We start from the raw sequence: 22,397 nt of genomic DNA, 5'->3' as shown, positions 1-22,397 counted from the left end.
ACCTGCCCCATGCCGCGCCACTCCACCCTGCCCTATGCTGCTTTCTGTTCTATGCTAATGGAAAGGAGAATACAGACAGCTGGCTGAAGTCTATTGACTTGATCTCAGGATCCACTGACAGGTAGCAACCACCAGCCTGCACCGTGCTGGGCTAACTCCAAACCCTTCTGGGAGCTAACTCTGACCCCTCTGCTTTTGTGGGCCAAGAAGATGCCCAAGGCTGGGCCAGGACCTGGTCACACCCTGAAAGCTGCACCCCAGGGAACTCCAGGTTCTCAGCTCCATGTGTGGGGAACACCTGGCCACTGAAGTCAGGAGGAGGTCTGAGCTCTGCAGCACCAAGGGACCGAGGGGCCTAGGGAGCGAGGGGCCAAGGGAGCGAGGGGCCTAGGGAGCGAGGGGCCAAGGGGCCAAGGGTCCAAGGGGCTGAGTGGTTGGTTCTCCTGGGGCAATGACTCCTTCTGCGTCCTGGCCCCTCACCTTGCCCTGGTGGCTTACCAGGCCCAGAATCTGGTGGCAAATGGCACTGGACTTAGACTTATGCCTCTCTAGTAGAGGAGGAACACTAAATACTACAGAACATGGTCTCTATCCAGGGACACAGTCCCCTCTCTTGCAAATTCCACAGGTGACTGCCCAGCTCTTGTACATCCTCAATAGCAGGGAAGTGGGGCACCCTACCATTGTACAGCCCCTCCCAGCTCTACAACAGCCCTGATGAGGAGAATGCCTTTCTGCACCAGGGTTGGGATAAGCCTCCCCATGACACCCTTCCCTACTCCCCAGGATCCCGCCCTACTCTCTGGTTCCACAGACCTGCCTGATCCCGTTGTCCCTGCATAACACTGCAGAGACTCGGGACACTGCCTGGGACCCCTGCGGCTCTTCTGCAGTCTCCTCACTGGGCAGGCTTCGTGCCTCCGTAGAACCACCCCATAGTATCCCTGTTCCACTCTCAGGGCAGGGTCCAGAGGTGAGCACAAGCCTGGAAGATTCTAAGCTGGATTGAGCAGCAGCAAGATTGTCACGTTCTTCATCCCAGGCACAACCTCAGTTAACATGACCACTGGTAGTACTGGCCATCCTGCATTTATTCACTGGGTGTGGGGGCTCCAAGTGCATGCAAGCTGTGTGAGCTTTCTGTGCCTGCTTGGAGCCTGCCCAGGGCCCTGATGGAGGCAGGGGCATGTGGGGGGACTTGCTTACCCTTGCAGGACCTCCCGTTGGCTGTCATGGTATAGCCCTGCTCAGGGCATGCACACTGGTAGCTCCCTGGCACGTTGAGACAGCGGAAGGTGCAGAGGATGCCGGCGCCTTGAGCACACTCGTCGATGTCTGTCAGAGAGAGGTTCAGCCCCTGGTGAACCTCGTCCACCCACAGAGCCCAGCCACTGACAGTCAGCCTGTCCCTGTCACAGCCATAGAGCTTAGGGGCCCATTTCTTAAATGAAGACAAGGACTGAGAGAGTAGAAGAGAGTTGCCCAAGGCCACGAAGCAAAACAGGACTCCCACTCCACTGCTTATGCCCTAGGGCTGCTCCGTGACTACTGCTACCAGCTGAGGGGACAATCAGATGCCAGTCATGGGCACCTATGTAAACTTAGTTCTTCATCCCCCTGAAGTCGGGACCCTTCTTCCCATTTTACAGAGGAGGAGCCTGAGGTCAGAGTGGAGAGGCAATCTGCTCAAGGTCACACAGCCAGGAAACTACAGGGCTAGGGCTTGAACTCAGATCTGATGCTAAAACCTTTCTGTGTCCATGGCCCAGGAGGGACCCTCGGGGAGCCTGGCACAAGGGAAAGGAATGCCTCTCTGGAAGGGGGCCCTTGGACAGGAGAGAGGTACCTGTGCAGGTGTGCCCATCCTCAGCCAGCTGGTAGCCCTGGCGGCAGTAGCACTGGTAGGAGCCGTAGATGTTGGCACACTCCTGGCTGCAGCGCTGGGCCTCACACTCATTCACGTCTGCAGGGACACCAGCAGGCAGTCACGGCAGGGCCCAAGTCTGCCTTGGAGAGGCCATCCAAATGCTGTCTGACAGCCAGTCCCACCAAGCTCCCCGGCCTGGACTGGGGTTGACCCATGCAAGGGCCAGCTCTCCTGCCAGGCCTGGTGACTGGGAAGGGATCCATGGTTCCTCTCCCTGAGGCTGAGACTCCCAGAGGTCTCAGCCAACTCACCTCACCAGGGGAAAATGAGGAAATTGCCTCCAGGCTGGGGAGGGGCTGGGAAAGACCATGCCAGGTAAATGGGGCCGAGACTCCATGGCCCTCTGGCTTGGCCCCTCGCCCCCTCACTGAGCAGCCTGGTGGCCTTACTCCACTCCAGTCCCCACTGAGCTGGGGCAAACAGCACCGTGAACACATATGGGAATAAGGTTACAGCCCCTCCCTCAGCCACAGGTGCATCCCGCACAGGTGGGTACACGGACCTTGGATGCCTCAGATACCCTATTTGTGGGTACAGATGACACAGAGACCCAGCCTCTCTGGACTGAGGAAGCTGGGGCCCCAGGACCTCAGCAGGGGAATTCAGGGCAGAAAACAACAGGAGGAAGGTGAGAGTGGAGGCCAGAGACGGTTAGGGCAGACAGAGGAGGAGGGAAGGGCCAGCATGGGTGAAGGTATGAGGGTGAAGGTGTGAGGGTGAAGGGTCGGGGAAGGCCCTGGGCCTTCCTCGGTGGGTCTGCCCACTGCAGATAGCAGGCGGCATAGGGTCAGAGATGAGGGCCAGCGTACCTTCACAGTGCTTGCCGTCCGCTGCTAGCAGGAACCCGGAGGCGCAGGAACAGCGGTAGGAGCCGAGTGTGTTCTCACACGTGTGCTGGCACAGGCGGCCTGGCGAGGCCCAGCACTCATTCACGTCTGTGGGAGGGCAGGCAGCAGGCACAGAGTGGGTGGCCCTAAAGCCAGCTCCCTGCACCCCCAAGGGCCATCCAGGGCCGAAGGGAAGGCTAAGTGGGAGAGGGACCCAGAAGGAAAAACAGGGAGAGGCCAGGACAGGGAAAGCAAGAGGCAAAGAGACCAGGTGGCGGGGAGGCAGCAAGGGTGTTGGAGGAAGGTGAGAGGAAGAGGCCAGAGGGACAGACACAGGCAAAGCAAGAGACAAGAAGAGATGGTGACAGAGACCAAGGGAAGCAGGAAAGACCAGAGTAAGAGGGGCAGAGCCACAGGGATGAGACAGGAGGGACTGAGAAGGTGGGGGCGGGGGCCAGAGCCAGGCCCTGGCAGGCCCAGCAGGAGGATGAGGCCAGCTGGAAGGCGACCTTGGGGGCTCCAGCAGGTGGGCCCCACTCAGGCAGTGGAGGTGCTGGGCATGGGGAGGTGGAGTGCACAGAGGGCAGGGGCCCAGCCAGGTGTTCCCCAGGGTTCCTGGCCACCAGCCTACCTACCGATGCAGCCCCGGCCGAAGGCGTCCCGCTGAAAGCCAGCTTTGCAGTCACAGCGGTAGGAGCCGGGGAGGTTGTGGCACACCTGGCCCTCACTGCAGCGGTGCACACCCGTCTCACACTCATTCACGTCTGTGGGGGGTGAGCAGGGTACATTGAGGCCTGGGGCTCCCTCCACACACACCTCCCACGGGTGGGGAAGCGGGCAGGCCGGGCTGGCTGGCAGGGCAGAGGCAGCTGGCCTTACCCACACACTTGGCCCCATCATCGCTGGCGTGGTAGCCGCGCGCGCAGATCAGCGGGTTCCTCTGGCACGTGTAGGAGCCCACTGTGTTGATGCAGCTGAAGCCTGGCCGACATGGCTCGGACAGTGACGTGCACTCGTTGATGTCTGCAGAGGCAGGTGTAGGTGACAGGAGCCTGGCATGGCGTCCTCCCAGGCCCCAGCCCCTCCCAGGGCCACACTGGGAGGGGGTTGGTCCTGGGCTCCAGACCAGCCCTGGTCAGAGCTGCAGGGCCAGACTGTCCCACCCCTGTGCCCCACTACCCAAGGGATACACCTCCCAGAACCCAAGCACCTGATGGCTGGCCCTATGCCCTCTCACATCTGCCCAACGGAGCAGCTGGAGGCAGGGCGGGATCGAGGCTGAGTGCTAGGATAACTGCACCAACCACGTGCCAGGGGTCTAGGTGCCGGGGAAGTACAGCACATTAACAAGAAGTTTTGGAGGCACAGAGACTAAGTTAGCAAACCCTTTTTTGGAAGGAGTTGATGGGGGACGCAGAGAGGGTGGAATCTCAGACCCACTTGGGGACTAGGCTGGCATCTGTAAAACTGTTAAGTCTCAACCCTCGAGTACAGCATGGAATCACTCTAGGAGGTCTCACTAGCATTCTCTGAAAATGGGAAATTTCAGTGGGTGTCACATGCAGTACTGTGTGGGGACATTGGTGTTGCAGTTCTTCCTGGATGTGTGTAGATGTATGTGCCAGGTCATGATCTATCACATAGCCACTGCTGACTGGTTAAAAAACTGGATACTCATTCACATCCAGTCCAACCCCACAGATAGCTTCACAGAGGCCACTGAATAATAACTCAGCCAAGGTTTCACAGCTCAAGGTAATAGGAGCAGCTATACTTTGGGGACAGTGGTGCCCCCAGGGTTGAACACTTGACATGCCCATTCACAGGTAGGGACAAGGGGGCTGGCAGAGGAATGGAGCAGCAAGCCGGCCTCCCTGGTCTCTAAAGCCCTCAAAACCCCCACAATGCCTCCAGTAGAGCCCTAGGCTGGTGATCCCCAGCCCTGCAGCCCCCGCTCACCCACACAGTTGCCTTCAGGATCCTGCAGGAAGCCATCCATGCAGCGCTGCCGGGCCTGGCAGTAGAAGGAGCCCTTGGTGTTCTGGCACAAGAAGCCCGCCTGGCAGGTGTGCGTGCCCATCGCACACTCATCCACATCTGCAGCGGAGAGGCTGGGCGTCAAGGGCTGGGGGGCAGGTCCTGCCTTTACACCCAGCAGCCCTGCCCACACATCCCCGCCCTCAGACCCATGACCCTGATGGCCACAAAGATCTCCCTGGGAAGCTGGCACAGCCACATTGTTGCTGGCATGGCCTTTGTCCCAGGAGTAATAATGACGTGACCATGTTTACTGCGCTTCTCCTTGGTCCCACCATTGTTCTGGGCACTCTGAGATGATTTATTTCCTTAATCCCCACACAGCCCTAAGAAGCAGATGTCATGACAAGCCCCATCTTACAAAGAGGGAAGCTGAGGCACAGACAAGGCTGTACTGCTGGGGAGCACTGGACCAGGGCCAGAACCCGGGGGACTGGCTCCCAAGCCTGCTCTGTTAGCCACTGTCCCACACTTGCAGGGGCCAGAAGTGGGGATGTCCCCACCGTGTGCCTAAATCTCTAAGGTAACGTCATGTGTTCACAGTAGCAAGAAGGCTCCAACCCCAGAGACTTTCTTTCTGTTTCTGGAACATGCCAAGAGTGCTTCCTCCCCACACCCAACAGGCCTTGGCACGCTGCCCCCTCTGCCTGAACACCCTCCCCAGGAGCTTCTCATTCAGGTCTCAACTCCAGCACCACCTCCTCCGGGGCCTCCTTGAACCCACCACTTACAGGGGCCCCCAGCCCCCAGTCATTCTGCCATCTCTGTTTGCCTGTGTGGACCCCACTGCCCCAACCACGAGGTCAGAGAAGCGCCACAGCACCCCACCCTGGATCCCTGGTACCCAAGACCCGGCAGGCACGTAAGAGCAGCTCAAGAAGTACTTGTTGAAAGGGTTGGATGAAACCCCTCCCTCTGCTTAGAAGGCTGGAATTTTCCAGTGAAAGGGACAGAGTGAGCCTTCTATGGGCTCCACCTCAATGTACAAACCAGGCCACAGCAAGGGGGATAACTGGCACCCAGACACCAGCAGGCAGGAGCAAAGCCGGGGTGGACCTAGCATGCCCTCACCCTGCCTCAGACTCCCATCTCTGCCCCAAACACCACCATTGTGGGGTCTTCCCACCAGCAGGAAAACCCAACTAAGGGGAGCTTGCTAGAAAGGAGGGGATGGAGAGGGGCATGGCTAGGCCTAAGCGTGGCCAGGGCAGGACAGGGGTGGGACCAGGGAGGGGCAGGGCAAAGCTGGCCATGGGGCAGGGCCTCCAGTTGGTCCTTCTGGGCCCTTCTCACCTTCGCACTCGCCATCCTTGAGGGCATAGCCTGGCTCACAGGTGAGTGCCTTGTAGCAGTGGAAGGAGCCCAGCGTGTTCACACAGTGCTCGCCCCGGCTGCACGTGTGCAGGTCCGTCACACACTCGTTGATGTCTGCAGGGAGAGCGAGGCCATCAGAGGCTGCAGAGTCCCCAGGACAGTGGCTGAGTGAAGCCAGCAGACCTTGGGCCACCAGGAGGGACAGAGCTCCAGGCCCCGCCCTCAAGGAGCTCACCATTCAGAGATGTGGCTGATGTCTCGGCACCCAAACATCCCTTCATTCAACAAAGATTTATTGAGCACCTGCTATGCACCAAGCACTGCTCTTGGCACTGGGTGTACATCAGTGATCAAGACAGAAATCCCTGCCCTTGTGTGGCAGACACTCAAGGGGAGAGGACACAATAAATACATAAACAAACATAAATGGAGGTGGTGCTGAGTGCTATGGACCAAACAGAGTAGGACGCAGGAGACAGGGAGTGCCCAGGTACAGCGGGGGGCACTGGGGGGGATGGGTCAGGGATGGATTCTCAGAAAAGATGACATCTGAGCAAAGATGTGACAAGGTGACAGACTGGGCCATGCAGACAGTCCAGGCATAGGGGTCAGGGACATGAAGGCCCTGAGAAGGAAGCCAGCTGTGCAGGTTCAAGGGCCCGCCAGGAGGTAGGAGTGCTGCAGGGGAGCGAAGGGAGAAAGAGGGTGAGCAGGAGGAATGCAGGGAGCCATAGAGAGTTCCAAGCAGAAGAGAGAGTGGTCTTATTTATTTGGAGCAGGGATCCCTGGCAGGGGCTGGAGAATAGGGCTGAGGATCCAGGCAGGAGATTCAGTGGTTCAGGCTACTTTCATTGGGCTGGCAGAAGTGGCTAGATTCTGAAATATTGTGAAGCTGGAACCAACAAAACCCACTGATGGAAGAGATGAAGGTGAGGCAGGAAGAGGGGCCCAGAGCTTCTGGCCAAGCAGCTGGACAGGTGGCAGTGAGGGCCGGCTGTGAGGTGTAGGCTGCAGGGGAAGGTGGGAGCCCTGCTGACCATGAGAGTTTGAGGGTGAAGAGGCAGCCGAGGACATGCCTTGGAGTTCACACAAGGGGTCTGAGTGGGAATACTAACTTGAGAATGGTCAGATGGCTGAGGCCACCCAGGGGAGAGATCACATGGAAAGGAGGCCAAGGACCAGCTCCTGGGAGATTCCAGGGATAAGTAGTTGGGGAGAGGAGAAGCCAGTGAAGGAGAGAGAGGATGCGTAAGGGAGGTGGGGAGCCACAGAGGCTCAGAAACCATCCCCGGGCCACAGAGGCCACCAACTCAGAAACCAGCCCAGGGCCACAGAGGCCCCCAACTCAGAAACCGCCCCAGGGCCACAGAGGCCACCAACTCAGAAACCACCCCAGGGCCACAGAGGCCACCAACTCAGAAACAGCCCCAGGGCCACAGAGGCCACCAACTCAGAAACCACCCCTGGGGCCACAGAGGCCACCAACTCAGAAACCACCCCCAGGCCACAGTGGCCACAGAGGCCACCAACTCAGAAACCCCAGGGCCACAGTGGCCACAGAGGCCACCAACTCAGAAACCACCCCAAGGCCAGCACTAAGCCAGTATGGAAGGCTGACTCATTTACCCCCTCCTGGTGTTCCACCTTGTGGCGGGGGTCAGGTGCACTAGTCCTCTGCTTATCCATCCATTCCACACACATAACTCTGTGCTAGGCTCCTGTGACCAAGTGGGTGTGTCGGCCCCAGCCCTGGCCCTCAAGGACAGGCAGGTGGAGGCTTGGGGGCTCTGGCCAGAGAACTGCCTGCTGTGGTCTGGACCATCAGAGCCACTTCTCAGGAGTGGTGACATTCAAGCTGAGTCTACAAGGATGACTAGAGGACCAGGTGGAGAGGTGGAGGCCAAGGCCCTGGGGAAAGAGACCCTCCCAAACTCACAGGTGAACCAAACAGTGTCCAGCCCAGGCAGACCCGGGGATGGCTGGGAATGGGGAGGAGGGAAAAGGACAGTTCTGGGCCAGTGGTTTCCAAGGAAGGCTTGGCTGGGCAAGATAAAGATTTCTGATTTATAGGCTGGACTTACAGAGGGAGACCGTTCCCAGGACCCCAGAAATGTCCATAACCCAAGGAGCCTCCCACAGCCTGGAGGAATTATGGTAATAAAAACAGCAGCACCATGAGCGGAGGCTCACCAGGGTCAGGTGGTTTACAGGACATCGTTCTGCAAGCCCCATTTCTCAGAGGAGGAAATCAGCCTCCCAGTAGTGCTATGACTGGACCAGAGTCACACGGACAGCCATGTGGCAGATCAAGAACGGAAGCCAGAGTGCCCGACCCAGAGCTGTACCCTTGCCCCATCATTCAGGCACTGCTGCAGCACCACTTCATGGGGTGCTCAGAGCTGGGGGCTGCCTCCCTCACATCTTCTTGCAGCCTGGCCCACCTGAAACACTTTTCCCTGTGCCCAAGACAGTCTTCAAAGTACAGAACACAAAAGGCAAATGGTAAACACAGGGGAGTCCCTGGCACAGGTCACACCCAATATGTCCCACTTTGATTTACATACCTCCAGTGATGGGGAGCTTACTACCTCTGCAGGTTGCCTCAGTGTAACATTGGTTGAATCATAACAATGATGTCACAAGAGTAGCAACTTCTTTAGATGGACTAATTCATTTAATCCCCACAATGACTCTTTGAGGTAGGTGCTGTTATCTCATTCACAGATGAAGAAACTGAGGCTCAGAGAGTTTAACCAACTGGTTTAAGGTCTTATGATTAGAAATCGAAAGAGCCAGGATTTCAGCACAGGCAGGCAGGCTGGCTGCAGAGGCCACACTCTTGATCCTAGCATGAGCCTTCTATCTCACCCGCCTGGGTTAATAAACAAGTGCAGAGCAAACAAATGAACTGCAGGAGAGCCCAGTGGACATTTGTGGACGTACAAATGACGGAAAGAACGCGCAGCAGGTGCTAACACGACGGGATGAACACGTGTGCGAGGGGCATGGAAGGATGAAGAAGAGGCGCTGACGGGTTTGTACAGGATGAACAAGGAGGGAAAGAAATAAAGGAATGCATGTGAGCTCATCAATTTTGCTGAATGGAATGTGCCCTTGCTCTTTCATTCCCAGAACCCACTTTGCAGCTGCCTGGGGATCCCTTTTAGCATGAGGTCTTATCTCCAGGCAGCCAGACAAGCCTGCGTACTCAGGCACTGCGAGAGGGCAGGGCATCACGGGAGGGGTGCTCGTGGGCCCTGGTGGGATCCGCCTTCCCAGACATACACACATGGACCCAACCCAGACAGGAAGAACTGGCCGGCTGCTGGCAAGCATGGTCAGGAGGTGCATGTTGTCCCGACGGCTAGAGGCCTAGGGCAAACATGTCTGCAGCAGGCGTTCAGCCCAGCACCATGGGCCCATGTGCCCAGCGGTGAAAGGCGAGGAAGGAGGGGGTATGTCCAGGCTGGACATGGTCCCCAAGCACAGAGAAGACAAACGGGGCTCTGGTCACATGCCCTGAATGCACTGTGTTCTGATCCTACTTCTGTATAGAGGTATCTATATACCTGTATAAAGGTATCTTTATTCGAGCTGTTCCTTCCACCCCGCATGCCCTTCCTGATTTCCAAATGCTAACCCGATGCCACCAGCTGGAATGACCTCGCCCTCTGTGCGTGTCTCTGTGATGGCATTTATCACAGTCTGCCCTGAGTCCCAGCTACTTTGGGTCTATCTCCGTTTGGGACCACAAACTGGAGGACGACAAGGGCTTACAGTCCTCTATGAAAACATCAGAGGCTGCAGACATGTACGCAGAGCACTACCAGAGCCACAGCGCCAGGCACACATGGAGCCTAAGAGAGGGGAAGGAAGAGGCATCACTGAGCACCGACCCAGGCGATGTGCAGGCCAGGTGCCGGGTATGAGCCCTCACCCAGTCCTCTGGCCCCGTGGTCAGAGGGGAGGAAAGGGAGGCTCAGAGAGGAGAGTTCCACTGCTCAAGGTCACATAGCAAAGGAACGCCAAGCTGGTGTGTGAGGCGGGCTCTGCTGGACCCCAGCCTCCATCCACCAGCCTCTGTGGGGCACCTTGGGGAAGGCACGTGAGCTGCATGCTCACGGTGCCCGGGCTCTGTGCTACCCCGCACACGTCACACAATCGTCAAAAGAGGATCAACAGCTTCCTTATTACAGATGAGAAAACCATGGCTGGGGGAAGACAAGTCATTCATCTAAGGCTACGGAGCTTCTGGGGGGTTCTGCTTGGCTAGGCCTCCTGCCTCCACACCCCATACATGCTATCCTGCTCCCAGCGTGTCTGACCCCCTCATTTTCCTGCAGCCCAGGTGGGGTCCATGATCCACCAGGCCACACATCCAGTTCCCTGACACATAGACATGTCCCTGGGGAAAGCAGCCTCCGGGCGGAGCTGGCAGCCAAGCGGGACAAGACGCCAGGACACAAGGGCACGACATGGAGCACGGGGATGCCGGCTGTGCTGAGAGCTCACATGCAAAGGGCAGACCCTTTGGCATGTGGCCAGTGTGGCGAGCTTGGCGTGGAGCAGAGCGGAGAGCTGTGACGGCGGGCGGCAGGCGGGGCCCTGGCTTACCCACGCACTTCCTGTGCGCATTGAGGATATAGCCATCGGCACAGAGCACTGTGTGGTTGACACAGTAGAAGGATCCCAGGGTGTTCACACAGAACTGTCGCCGGCTACAATCGTGAGCACCCATCAGGCACTCGTCTTGGTCTAGTGGCAGCCGCAGGAGGAAAAACAGAAGGACTGTTAGAGGGACATGGGCTGCCACAGAGCATCCAGCAACAGGAGAATGAGACCCAGCAAGGGGCGGGGGCCTGCCTGGGGCCTCCCCGCCTGATTGTGTGTAGCTGGGCCTTGGGCCCAAGTCTGAGTGTGCAGAGCTGGTCCCCACTGCTCCAGTAAGGACGGTGGCGAGGTGAGACTCAGAGAGGGTGGTGGCTGCCCACAGTCACAGTGGGGACAGGACCAGAGGCTGCCTCCTGTACGCACTCAATACTTCCCACATCCACAGGCGCCAAGAGAACCATGCCACCGAGAGCTTGCAAAGTCCAGTACTTAGGGGACCAGGCCAGCCACATAAACCAGGGAAGGGCCCACAGAGGCTCCAGGACACTGAGTGTCTGTGCTCCATCCAAAAGGGGACAGGATGGTGGGTCCCTTGTATGCAGATTTCACAAAGTTTCAAGAGAAACCTGAAATCTGGAAGTGTTTTAATCATTCTTGTGCTCAACGTGTTTGGAACTCACTTATTTCCAATGCAGCAGAGTTGAGCAGTGCTCCTCCACAGAGCAGGTGCCCCTCTGAATGCCCATTGCAACCTGGACCCCAGCTTTCACTACCAGGGCTTCAAGAGGAGGGAGGGGGTCCTGGGGATGAGCAGACATGGGCTAGGCTGCATGACCAGCACAGGCAGAGGGGCCTCACAGGGCTGGGCCCAAAGGAGGCCTGCCCCAGAAAAGATGCAGCTCTTACATCTTCAGGACCCTGGGAGATGGGGAGCGGGGCCCAGAGAACCCAGCACCACCTGGACCTGAGAGCTGCCCCCAGCATCGGAGAGGAAGGCCTGCCGGTCACTGCCACGTCATGTACCCTGGGCAAGTCTACTGTCCTCTCTGGGCTCGTAGGACGGTGTTTGTCCACATCAGAACACAGTCTCGGCTGGGGATGGACACGGGCTTTCAGCTTCTGGGAGAGATGTGGATATTCACCCAGGCAGACTTGACTCTGTTCTCCCCCAGACACCCACCAGGGTCTCATCTCTGAGCCAGAACTGCCATACTTCCTAGACTCTGCATACTCTATTTCTGTCCTGCCTCCAGGCAGGAGGTGGAGTCTTGAGACCTCTCAACTTGGTTCTTCAGAAGCCATTCACTGTGGGAACCAACCCAGCAGGTGCTGGGTCCAATGGCCTCATTTTACAGTGGGGTGTCCTGGCCCACAGAGGCCCCACAGAGACAAGACCCAGACCTAGGCGGGGCCACGGGGGTGGAAGGAATGTGATCCTTGGACAGCTAATCATCACCAATGTCCTTCATTTGGGAACAGATTCAGCCAGGCATTCCTGCTGTCCAGCCTCCCTCCCACTCCCCATCGCGGACACTTCCGGCTGCCCTTAAAACAACCAGCATTGCTTCCCCTTCCCCCTCTCCACCCAGGCCTGGACATGGCTGCACAGACCAGGGCAACCCTCAAGGGCAAGGTGAGTGGAGGTGGTGTCCATGGACCAGCAGCATCCATATCACCTCGTTAGAAGCACAAATTCTCAGGCCCAACCACCCAGACCTATTGGCTCGATCTTTGGGGATTCGGTAGAATCTCAGGACTGCCTGTTTGACCCAGGCTTCCAGGGACTCAGGTGCACACTCAGCGGGAGAAGCACTGCTCCAGGAAATGCGGAGCAACACCACGCGAGGAGCCCGGACCCTGTTCCTCTGCAGCCACGCTGCGGGCCCACCCTGGAGTGCACGTATACACCACATGTACAGTGAGAGGGAGTGACTGTTTAACCTGCTCCACTGGGGGTGCTCATCATAGCAGCCAAGACTTTTCCTGCACAAACTCAGCAAGTTTTAAGTCCCAGCCACCCCCATCTGGAGGCCCCCATTACAGGCCAACTCAGGTTTGCACAGGTAGGAGAGCACCCCAAGGCACTCACCTTCACAGGACACGCCATCCGCCATGATGGCATAGCCGGGAAAACAGGAGCATATGGCTGAGCCCCCAACAGTGCTGCACACCTGCTTGCAGGGTCCGTTGTCTGGAGGAAACCACACAGAAATCAGAGACCACCAGGCCCTGGCCTTGGTCCACTCTGGCTCATTCCCTATCCCTGGCTCTAACCTACTAGTGAGACACAGAAACATGGCCCCTGGGAGGCAGGAAGGCTGGGAGACAAGGAACCCCACTCCTGGTCTTTTTCACTGGTTCATCCATTAAGTCTGCTCCAACACCGTCTGGCATCAGGGACGATGTTCTGGGTCTACCTCCCCCACCACTCGGATCCCAGCCCATGCCTTGAGTGACAGCAAGAACAGTGAGGAGATGGAGGAGTAGAGAGAAGGAGGAAGAGAAAGGGAAGGGGGCAGGGAAAAAAGCAGGGGAAGGGAATTAGAAGAAGAACAACAAAGAAGAGGACTCTCTATGCAGCGCTGAACACAGCCTCCACAACAGGTTGGCAAACCAGGATTTGACTACCTCAACGTTACAAGAATGGAGACAAAAAGCAGCTAACTGGCTTGTTTGGGGTCACACACCAGGCCCTAGGCTGCCCCCACACCACATCTCCCGAGTGACTTCCTCAGCTCCTCACTCAGCCCCGGGTAAGCCCATCATCCCCAAAACAGAAGCACACCCTTTGGAGAGGCCATCTTGCACATACCCTGCACCAGACAGCTCACCACCTGCAAGCAGCCCAGACCCACCCCCTGGACCCTGGACCCCGGGCCCTGTCCTGAAGACACCACCCCCACTGCTTACCTTTGCAGGTATTGGGCTGCGGCAGTGGCAGTGGGATGGTGTTAGAGGCCACCTGGGAAAATTCTGACTTCAGTGCAGGCTCCTGTGGGGCTTCCGGCTGTGGAGGGTGACCCTCTGTCATGGGTAGAGCAGAGCGGGGGTTGCGGGGAGGTCTCAGGTCTTGAGCCAGGCCTCAGGCACTTCCAGGCACCTGCCCTTCTCACGCAGGGCACTGACATTTAATCCCCACCCCCATTTCACAGGAGAGGAAAATGAAGTTTGGAGTGTGCATATACCTTGGGAAAGATCAATCTCAGCTACTGGGGGCAGAGGGGGTAGAAGGAAAGGAGGCAAGGAAGAAGAGAGGGGGGAAAGGAAAAAGAGTGTCTGGATTAAAAACCAATCAATTCTGGGACCAGTGGCTGGGAGGAAATCCCTCAGGATTACCATGGGCCCAGCACTGGGGAGATAGCTGGGTTTTGGTGAGAGCCTCTGTGGCCTGAGCCTGTCCCTGCGCTCGAATATGGGACAAGGTGCTGGGGCCAGGTCCCTGCAGATGGAGCCCCAGGAAGAAAGCTTCTATCTTTCCTGCCTCACAAATCCCCCATCACTGGAAGCCTCAGGCTTCTGTGGGTTCCAATGTGTGGGGTAGCAGGAAGTGAAGGACCCCACAGTGAGCACCCCAGGAATGCCACACCCCCTGGCAAGATCAGCCCTTCCCATAGCCCCTGCCCTGGCCATCAGGGCCCTTACCTGGGCGGCAAGTGCGGCCATCGTCCTGCAGTGAGAAGCCAGGAAAGCAGGCACAGTGGTAAGAGCCCACAGTATTGATGCAAAGATGCTGGCACAGCTCTCCCGGGAGAAGAAGGCACTCATCCTGGTCATCGCCCGGCAGGCTGTTGGGCAGCTCGGCCTCTGTGCCCAGTGACAGGGCCTCTCGGCCCGCCATCTCCGCCTCTGAAACTAGGACAGGGGTTAGAGCTCAAGACAGAGCCAGCTTGGTCAGAGTAGGTGGCTGAGACCATCAGCTTTGGGAAACTAGTGCAGGTCCTCATCAAGACCTCTGTGTGCCCAGCAGACAGCAAGGATGGATGAAGCAGGATGGATGGGTGGGTGGGTGGGTGGATGGGTGGATAGATGGATGGATAGATGGGAGGGTGGGCAGGTAAATAGATAGATGGATGGCTATAGATGGATGGGTAGATGGATGGGTGGGTGAATGATGGGTGGGGGGTGGGGGGGTGGATGAATGGATGGATGGATGGATGGATGGATGGATGGATGGATGGATGGATGGATTGGTAGATGGATGGGTGGGTGGATGGGTGGGTGAATGAACGGGTGGGTGGATGGATTGGTGGGTGGATGGGTGGATGGGCAGATGGATGGATGGATGGGTGGGTGGGTGGGTGACTGGATGGGTGGATGAATGAAGGAGGATGGATGGATAGATGGATGGGTAGATGGAAGGATGGGTGGATAGATGGATACATGGGTGGACGGATGAATGAGTATTTGGCTGAATGGATGGATGGGTGGGTGGATGGATAGATGGATGGGTAGATGAATGGATGAGTAGATGGATAGATGGATGGGTGAGTGGATGGATGGGTGGATGAGTGAATGGAAGGATGGGTAGGTGGATGGATACGTAAGTGGATGGATGAATGGGTGTGGGGCTGAATAGATGGATGAGTGGATGAATGGGTAGATGAAAGAGTGGATGAGTGGATGGGTAGATGGACGGGTGGACAGACAGACAAACGGATGGAATGGACTGGTAGGTGGATGGATGGATGGATGGATGGATGGATGGATGGATGGATGGATGGATGGATAGATGGATGGATGGGCAAATGAATGAACAGACCTCAAGCAGTAAGAATGAACCCATCAGAGCCAGGTCCAAGTCTTCCTCACTGAGTCCCCTACAATAGGACAGGGTCAGAAACACAAAGAAGCTCTCACTAAAGTGTTACAATGGATTCAGACCCCTGACCTCAGTGACATCAGGGAGGACCATCTTTAGCAGCAGAAAGGGCTCCAAATCTGGGCTCCATTGGATCAGATGTGACCACTGACCTGGGCCTTCCCTAGCTGGGTCAACTTGGGCAGCACGAGGCCTCTCTGTGCCTCCAGCTTCTGGGATAAACCCATCTCCCAGGGTTGTGCTGGGGAGCAAGTGAGAGCGGAAAAGAAGGCTCCTGAGGCTGAGCTGCCTTGGGAAGCTCTTTGTATGACAAGTGTGGGGAAAGCATGCAGCCAGGACTTCAGGGGGAGGCCTACAGCCCCTCTAAGCTCTGTGCCAGCCCAGGGCCTCTGCCCTTCCCACCCCACCCAGGCAGCAGAGCCCATAGAGAGAGTAGCTACATGAAGTCACATCTGAGGAACGTGTTTCATATGGAGGGTGTTTACATTAAGCTGCAGCCCAATCAGTCCCAGCCGGTGCCTCCAGGCATGGCCATGATGGCTGGCGGTCTGGCCCTGCAGAGACTCAGCACTGCAGGCAGGCGGCGGACAGACCTGGACCCAGAGCTCCTCCTAGCACACCACAGGCTAGACAGTACCTCCAGGATTCAGGCTCAGCTCACTCTCACCAGCATCTTCCTCACAGGAGGAGGGAGCATGGATCTCTGGCCAGGATCATGCCTGGCTCTGTTGCCCACCTACTCCCTTCCACCCACCTGCCCTTTGACTTTTGAAGCCGGACTTCCTCCCAAACTACCTTCAGCCAGACTCTTCTGGGTACTAACCTGGCCTTCACACCAGTACTCAACCAGCCCCCTTAGAGCCAATCTCAGCAAGTAGCACTTCCTTGGACTGGACTTAACTCTCTGTACCCACAATGGATTGGCGAGGGTGGTTTGTACATCTGTTTTGGTTGATCTGCCCAGGCCTGGCCTGGGTCCAACCCCCACACACTCACCCCTGCCTCACCCTGATGAGAGATCCAGTTATCTGTTCTCCCACCTGTACCACACAGGATATGAGCTCTTCCTGTAGGATCTCCTGAGCCCTGGCACCTGTGGACAGCAGGCATCTTAATCCCTATGCACAGACTTCCGCCATCTTGCATTATAGTGACAGAGATCTGGGTCGACTGGAACCAAGGCTGACTGGGTCTAGATAAAACTCAGGGCAGCAGGAAGGCTGGGGCAGAAATGGGTGTCATTAGAGCCAAGGTGTCCAGTCGTGGCTGTGCCAAAGACCCGGCATGTGCCTGGGGCAAGATCCTGCCCTTCTCTGGGCCTCATCTTCCCCCTCTGAGCTACTGAAGCATGGCAATGGTAACAGCAACAGTGGTGGCAATGCTGGGTGCATCACTAGGCACTGCCAAAAGCCCTTGACAGGCATCCTATCATTCATCCTTGCACTGAACAATGTAAAGAATACAAGACCATTTGACAGATGCCACAGTGAAGGCTCTGAGAAGGAGCCTTCCTTCTGTGTGACCTGCCCCAGCTAAGCAAAGGAACTAGGATTCCGACAAAGTCTGCCTGACTCCAGAGGCCAAGAGTTTAATCTTGATACCAGGACCTCATCTGTGGCTTTAATTCCCACTCCTTGAAGTGCCCAGGACAAATCCACAGGGGCCCCAGATGACAGTCCATAGGAACAGCGAAAAAACTGGGCTGGTAGTTCTGGAACCCACCTGGACATCTGGTCCCCAATCAGTTGAGGCTGAACATGTGGACACCAACAAAGCAGGCCTGCCAGGACTCTCATGGCGCCAGCCCCAGGGCCACCAAGGCCCATGTACACAAAGGACACCTGCTGACTCACTGGGGCACCCTCATCAGGCTCCTGCAGACCCACCAGGCACAGAGGCTAATGGTCATGGGTCCAGGAGACAGCCCTGGCTAGGGGTCAGGGACTGGACATGGCAGCTGGAACAGTGGCCACAGCACAAGAAGGGAAGAAGAAGGGGGTGACACCAAGGACAACGAGGATGGATGCACGGATGGATGGATGGATGGATGGATGGATGGATGGATGGATGGATGGAGATGGATGGATGGATGGATGGATGGATGGATGGATGGATGGATGGATAAGCAGATGGATGAACAGACGGATGGGTGCGTGGGTGGGTGGATGGATGGATGGATGGATAGATAGATGAATAGATGATCAGACAGATGGATAGATGGACAGATGGACAGATGAATGAATGAATGGATGGGTAGGTAGATGGATAAACGGATGGATGGATGAGGGATGGATGGATGGATGGATGGATGGATGGATGGATGGATGGATAAACGGATGGATGAGTGGATAGTGGATAGGTAGATAGATACATGGATGAATGGATGGATGGATAGATGGATGGGTGGGTGAGTGAATGTGTAGATGGGTGGGTAGGTGGGTGGGTGGGTGGGTGGGTGGGTGTGTGGATGGATGGATGGATGGATAATCGGGTGGGTAGGTGGATGGATGGATGGATGGATGGATGGATGGATGGATGGATGGACAGATGATGGGATAGAGGATGAATCAGGAAGTGAATGAATGAATGGATGGAGAGATGGACAAGAGGATGGGAGGATGGGTGGGAGACAAGTGCAATGGATGGAAAAAGAGCAGACTGATAAGTGGGTAGGGAGGAAGATGTATAGACAAAGTAGATAGGGAGGAAGATGTATAGACAAAGAGAGGGGAGGGTGGTGAGTGGACACTGAAAGGGGGATGGGTGGCAGTTGGTGGTTAAGTTGGTGGAGTGGGTAGTCCACAGAAAACAATGAAATCACCATCCTCAGAACTCTGTTTACAGCAGAACTTGTGTCTCAAGCCACAGGTGATGATGGACCCAGGGTCCCCACAGAAGGCCAGAGGTCACCCAGCCTTTGCCCCATATGCCGCAGCCAGGGAAGGGCAACACTCACCTCTCCGTGGTGCAGCTGCGGGCTCTGGAGGTCGGCGAACCTCAGGTACTATGAGAGGCTCTTCACCCTCACAGCAGGAGAGCATGACATGATTGCAGGGATAGCCCAGGTTAGGATTGGACTCACACGACTGGCCCTCGGCCCGCACGCGGAGGCCCAGGCCACAGCAGTCACAGCATTGCTGCAGGGAGAGACAGTTATCACTGCCCAATCTCTGGCCCCAGCCTGGAGCTAGGCTCAGGAGAGGGACTGATAAATGGTGGTGAATTCACCATTATCTTATCTCCTCTGCCAGACTATGCGCTCTCCCAGGGCAGGGGGGTCCTCTGCCTCTATTTCCTAAGTCTGGCACGGGTAGGACTAATATAAGTCGTTTGAAACGGATAACAAATAAATGGCCTTTTGTGGAAGGAACTATAACCCCCTAGCCACACTCACTATCCCCTCATGTTTACTAGCAAACCCCAATTCTATTCAAGTCAGTTAAAAGATGGCATTTCCCAGGGGCCTTTGCAGTTAGAGATAGATTCACTCAGCGGAGCCTTCAGGAGGGCTTTAAACTGGGGATGACTCTACTTGAATCAAGTATATCGTTTTAGCTCCCCCTCTTTCTCCTTCTTGGAGCACATATGTGATGGCTGGAGCTTTAGCAGCCAACTTGGGCCATGAAGTGACCCTGAAGATGGAAGCTACAAGTTAAAGATAATTAAACATAAAAATAGAAGACTAGGTTCCTAAAGATGTAGATCTACCCCAGCCCAGGCTGCTTTTCTTCAAAAACAAATTGGTTTTATTTATTTTAAAATACAGTGGTATTTTGGTTGCAATAACAGCACCAATTATTTAGTCTTTTCTGTGTTCACTGTCTTTGCAATGTGATATTGCAGCTGCTTCTATTAAGAGAAAGTGTGTATTTCCCAACCTCTTGGTTGTGCCTTCTGTCTTGCTTTGGCCAGTAGAATGAGATACACATGATGGTGTGCCAGTTCTTAGCCTAGGCCTCAAAAGACCTTGAATGCTTATTTTCTTGGAACTCTGCATATCCACTAACTGAACAGGCCCATGCTAGCCTGCTGGGGATTGAGACAACTGCAGGGAGCAGAAACAAGTCATCCCAGCCGAGGCCATCCTAGGTCATCTAGCTCCAGTGGAGCCGTCAGCTGACAGCAGCCACATAAGCAAGCACCCACCCCCGCCCCCAGGATCAGCTGAGCATGGCTCAGGTTAGCAGAAGTACTCAGCTGACCGCTAATTCATGCATTAAGCCAGCAACAGGCCACTAGGTTTTAGATGGTATGTTACCCAGCAACAGCTAACCGATACTCTATTTTTGCATCTCTCAATGTCGAACACTTCCCACTAATGAAGGCCCATCACATACCTAACACTTAGTTTGCATTATCTCTGATCCCCACAACCACCCAAAAAGACATGGATTATTATCCTCATTTTACAGATAGAAAAGCTGAGGCTCAGAAAAGAGAACTGGCCAGGCACAGTGGCTCATGCCTGTAATCCCAGCACTTTGGGAGGCCAAGGTGGGTGGATAACGAGGTCAGGAGATTGAGACTATTCTGGCTAACACGGTGAAACCCCACCTCTACCAAAAATAAAAAATTTAGCCGTAGTGGCGGGTGCCTGTAGTCCTACCTACTCGGGAGGCTGAGGCAGGAGAATGGCATGAACCTGGGAGGCAGAGCTTGCAGTGAGCCAAGATGGCGCCACTGCACTCCAACCTGGGTGACAGAGCAAGACTCCGTCTCGAAAGAAAGAAAGAAAAGAAAGAAAATAAAGAAAAGAAGGGAGGAAAGGAGGAAGGGAGGAGGGAGGGGAGGGAAGGGAAGGAAGGAAAGGAAGGAAAGGAAGGGAAGGAAGGGAAGGAAGAAAAGAGAACTGGTCCAGGGTCAAACATAAAGACGGAAAAGGGGATTCTAAACGTTTCTAGACCCTGTCAACAGGGTCCTCTCACTAATACTAGTTGTTTTAAGGAAAAAATTGACCCCAAGATGACCAAAATTGAAGTCAAAATCCTCTCCCAAATGCCAGAACCATCCAGCGGTCTCTGTCACCATCACCCAGGCTTGAGACCTTGGGCTTCTTCAATTCCTTCCCCCGCTCCTCAGTCAGGATGAGGTCCCTTCTGGAAAGTTTCCTGAAACTGTGCCACTGTCCTAGTTTGCCCTCACCTCTGCTGTAGACAGCCAGCTATCCATCCCAATGTCTGTTTCCCTTCTTTCTCATGTTCAGTGGGGCACCTGACCTCCCAGAATAAAGACACTACATTCCCTAGTCTTCCTCGCAGCTAGATGTAGCCAGGAGATGAAACTCCAGCCAATGAAATCTAAGCAGAACTACAGTCCGCCCTCAAAAAAGGGAGCACTTCTTCTGCTCATGTTCACAGCAGCATTATTATTCGCAATAGCCAAAAGGTGGAAGCAACCCAAGTATCCATCGATGAATGGACAGATACAGAAAATGTGGTCTGTCCACACAATGGAATATTATTCCACCTCAAAAAGGAAGGAAACACTTATATTTGCTACATATGGCATGGATGAACCTTGAAGACATTATGCTAAGTGAAATAAGCCAGACACAAAAGATCAAACACTGTATAATTCCACTTACATGAGTTCCCTAGAGGAGTCAAACCCACAGAGACAGAAAGAGGAATGGTAGTTACCAGGAGCTACAGGGAGAGGGAATGGGAGTTAGTGTTTAATGGGAACAGTTTCAGCTTGAGAAGATAAGAAAGTTCCTTGGATGCTTGGTGGTGATGGTTGCACAACAATGTGAATGTGCTTCATGCCACTGAGCTGTGCACTTAAAAATGGTTAAGACGATCAATTTTACATCATGTGTATTTCACCATGATCAAAAATAATTTAAGCTGGATGCAGTGCCTCATGCCTGTAATCCCAGCACTTTGGGAGGCCAAGGTGGGTGGATCACTTGAGGTCAGTAGTTCGAGACCAACCTGGCCAATGTGGTGAAACCCCGTCTCTAGTAAAAATACAAAACCAAGCATGGTGGCATATGCCTATAATCCCAGCTACTTGGGAGGCTGAGGCAGGAGAATTGCTTGAACCCGGGAGGTGGAGTTGCAGTGAGCCGAGATCGTACCTCTGCATTCCAGCCTGGGTGACAGCGACTCTGTCTTAAAATAATAATAATTTAAAACAAGGGGGCTCTCCTGCCCCTTTCTGGAGTTCGTCCTGGACCAAGAGGTGGCAAATGAGAGCTGGCAGGGCAAGACCACTATGCCTGTGCCCCATTCCTCATGACCATGGAGCCGCTCACTCCTCTAACTCAGCCCTGCCTTCCTCCAGCCTGCAGCATATGAGAGAAAAACTAGTGGTCCAGGAAGTTTTCCATTACTTGTAGCCAAACTGACACCTTGTCCCCCAGTGGCCACCATGAGCCCTAGTACACAAACTGATCTCCTGCTGCAAATCCCTCCCACAGCTTTACAGACACTCTGCTTGAAGCCCAAAGCTCTCAGCATTTACTGTCCTTTATGTTCCAGCCTGAGGACTCCTGGTGGCCTGTCTCTACTGCTGCCAGACCACTGGACCACACACCCCATTTCCCGACGTCCTCGCCTGTGTGTTAGCTCACACTGTTCTCTGCACCACTGCTGCCTGGTAGGGTTTTACCCCATCCCAATCCCACCTCCCATGTGGGAGAAACACCCTCAATAACCGGTTCCCACAACTGCCAGAAGGGACCCTCAAACTCTCCATGGGGTCCACCTCACTCAGAGTCAAACCACAGTCATTCCGATGATGGCCAGGAGCCCTGTCATCTCTCTGGGCTCAGTTCCACCTGCCCTCTGTCACTCGATGCACTCTAGCCACACAGCCTAGACATGCCAAGCAGGCTCTGATCTCAGGGCCTTTGCACGTG

General features: G+C 55.4%; 1 protein-coding gene across 2 annotated transcripts in view; it reads right to left on the bottom strand.

The window, feature by feature from the left end:
- FBLN2 (fibulin 2) overlaps nt 1-22,397 on the bottom strand; it is a 91,668-nt gene that overhangs the window by 5,727 nt on the left and 63,544 nt on the right. Inside the window, exons 5-16 of one of the 2 annotated variants that reach the window (XM_032149780.2) lie at nt 18,492-18,672; nt 14,359-14,568; nt 13,627-13,740; nt 12,806-12,907; nt 10,720-10,860; nt 6,085-6,219; nt 4,714-4,851; nt 3,634-3,777; nt 3,390-3,518; nt 2,737-2,862; nt 1,847-1,963; nt 1,207-1,335 (exon numbers count right to left, since the gene is read on the bottom strand). In XM_032149780.2, coding sequence (XP_032005671.1) covers nt 1,207-1,335; nt 1,847-1,963; nt 2,737-2,862; nt 3,390-3,518; nt 3,634-3,777; nt 4,714-4,851; nt 6,085-6,219; nt 10,720-10,860; nt 12,806-12,907; nt 13,627-13,740; nt 14,359-14,568; nt 18,492-18,672 — 1,666 coding nt within the window. The remainder of the gene's footprint in view (nt 1-1,206; nt 1,336-1,846; nt 1,964-2,736; nt 2,863-3,389; nt 3,519-3,633; nt 3,778-4,713; nt 4,852-6,084; nt 6,220-10,719; nt 10,861-12,805; nt 12,908-13,626; nt 13,741-14,358; nt 14,569-18,491; nt 18,673-22,397) is intronic. The other variant, XM_032149781.2, reaches the window with a different exon arrangement.

The sequence above is a fragment of the Hylobates moloch genome, unplaced genomic scaffold, assembly GCF_009828535.3.
Source record: "Hylobates moloch isolate HMO894 unplaced genomic scaffold, HMol_V3 SCAFFOLD_4, whole genome shotgun sequence".
In the NCBI taxonomy this organism is placed as follows: domain Eukaryota; kingdom Metazoa; phylum Chordata; class Mammalia; order Primates; family Hylobatidae; genus Hylobates; species Hylobates moloch.
The sequence above is the reverse complement of the archived record's forward strand: the minus strand, read 5'-3'. Positions and strand labels throughout refer to the sequence as shown.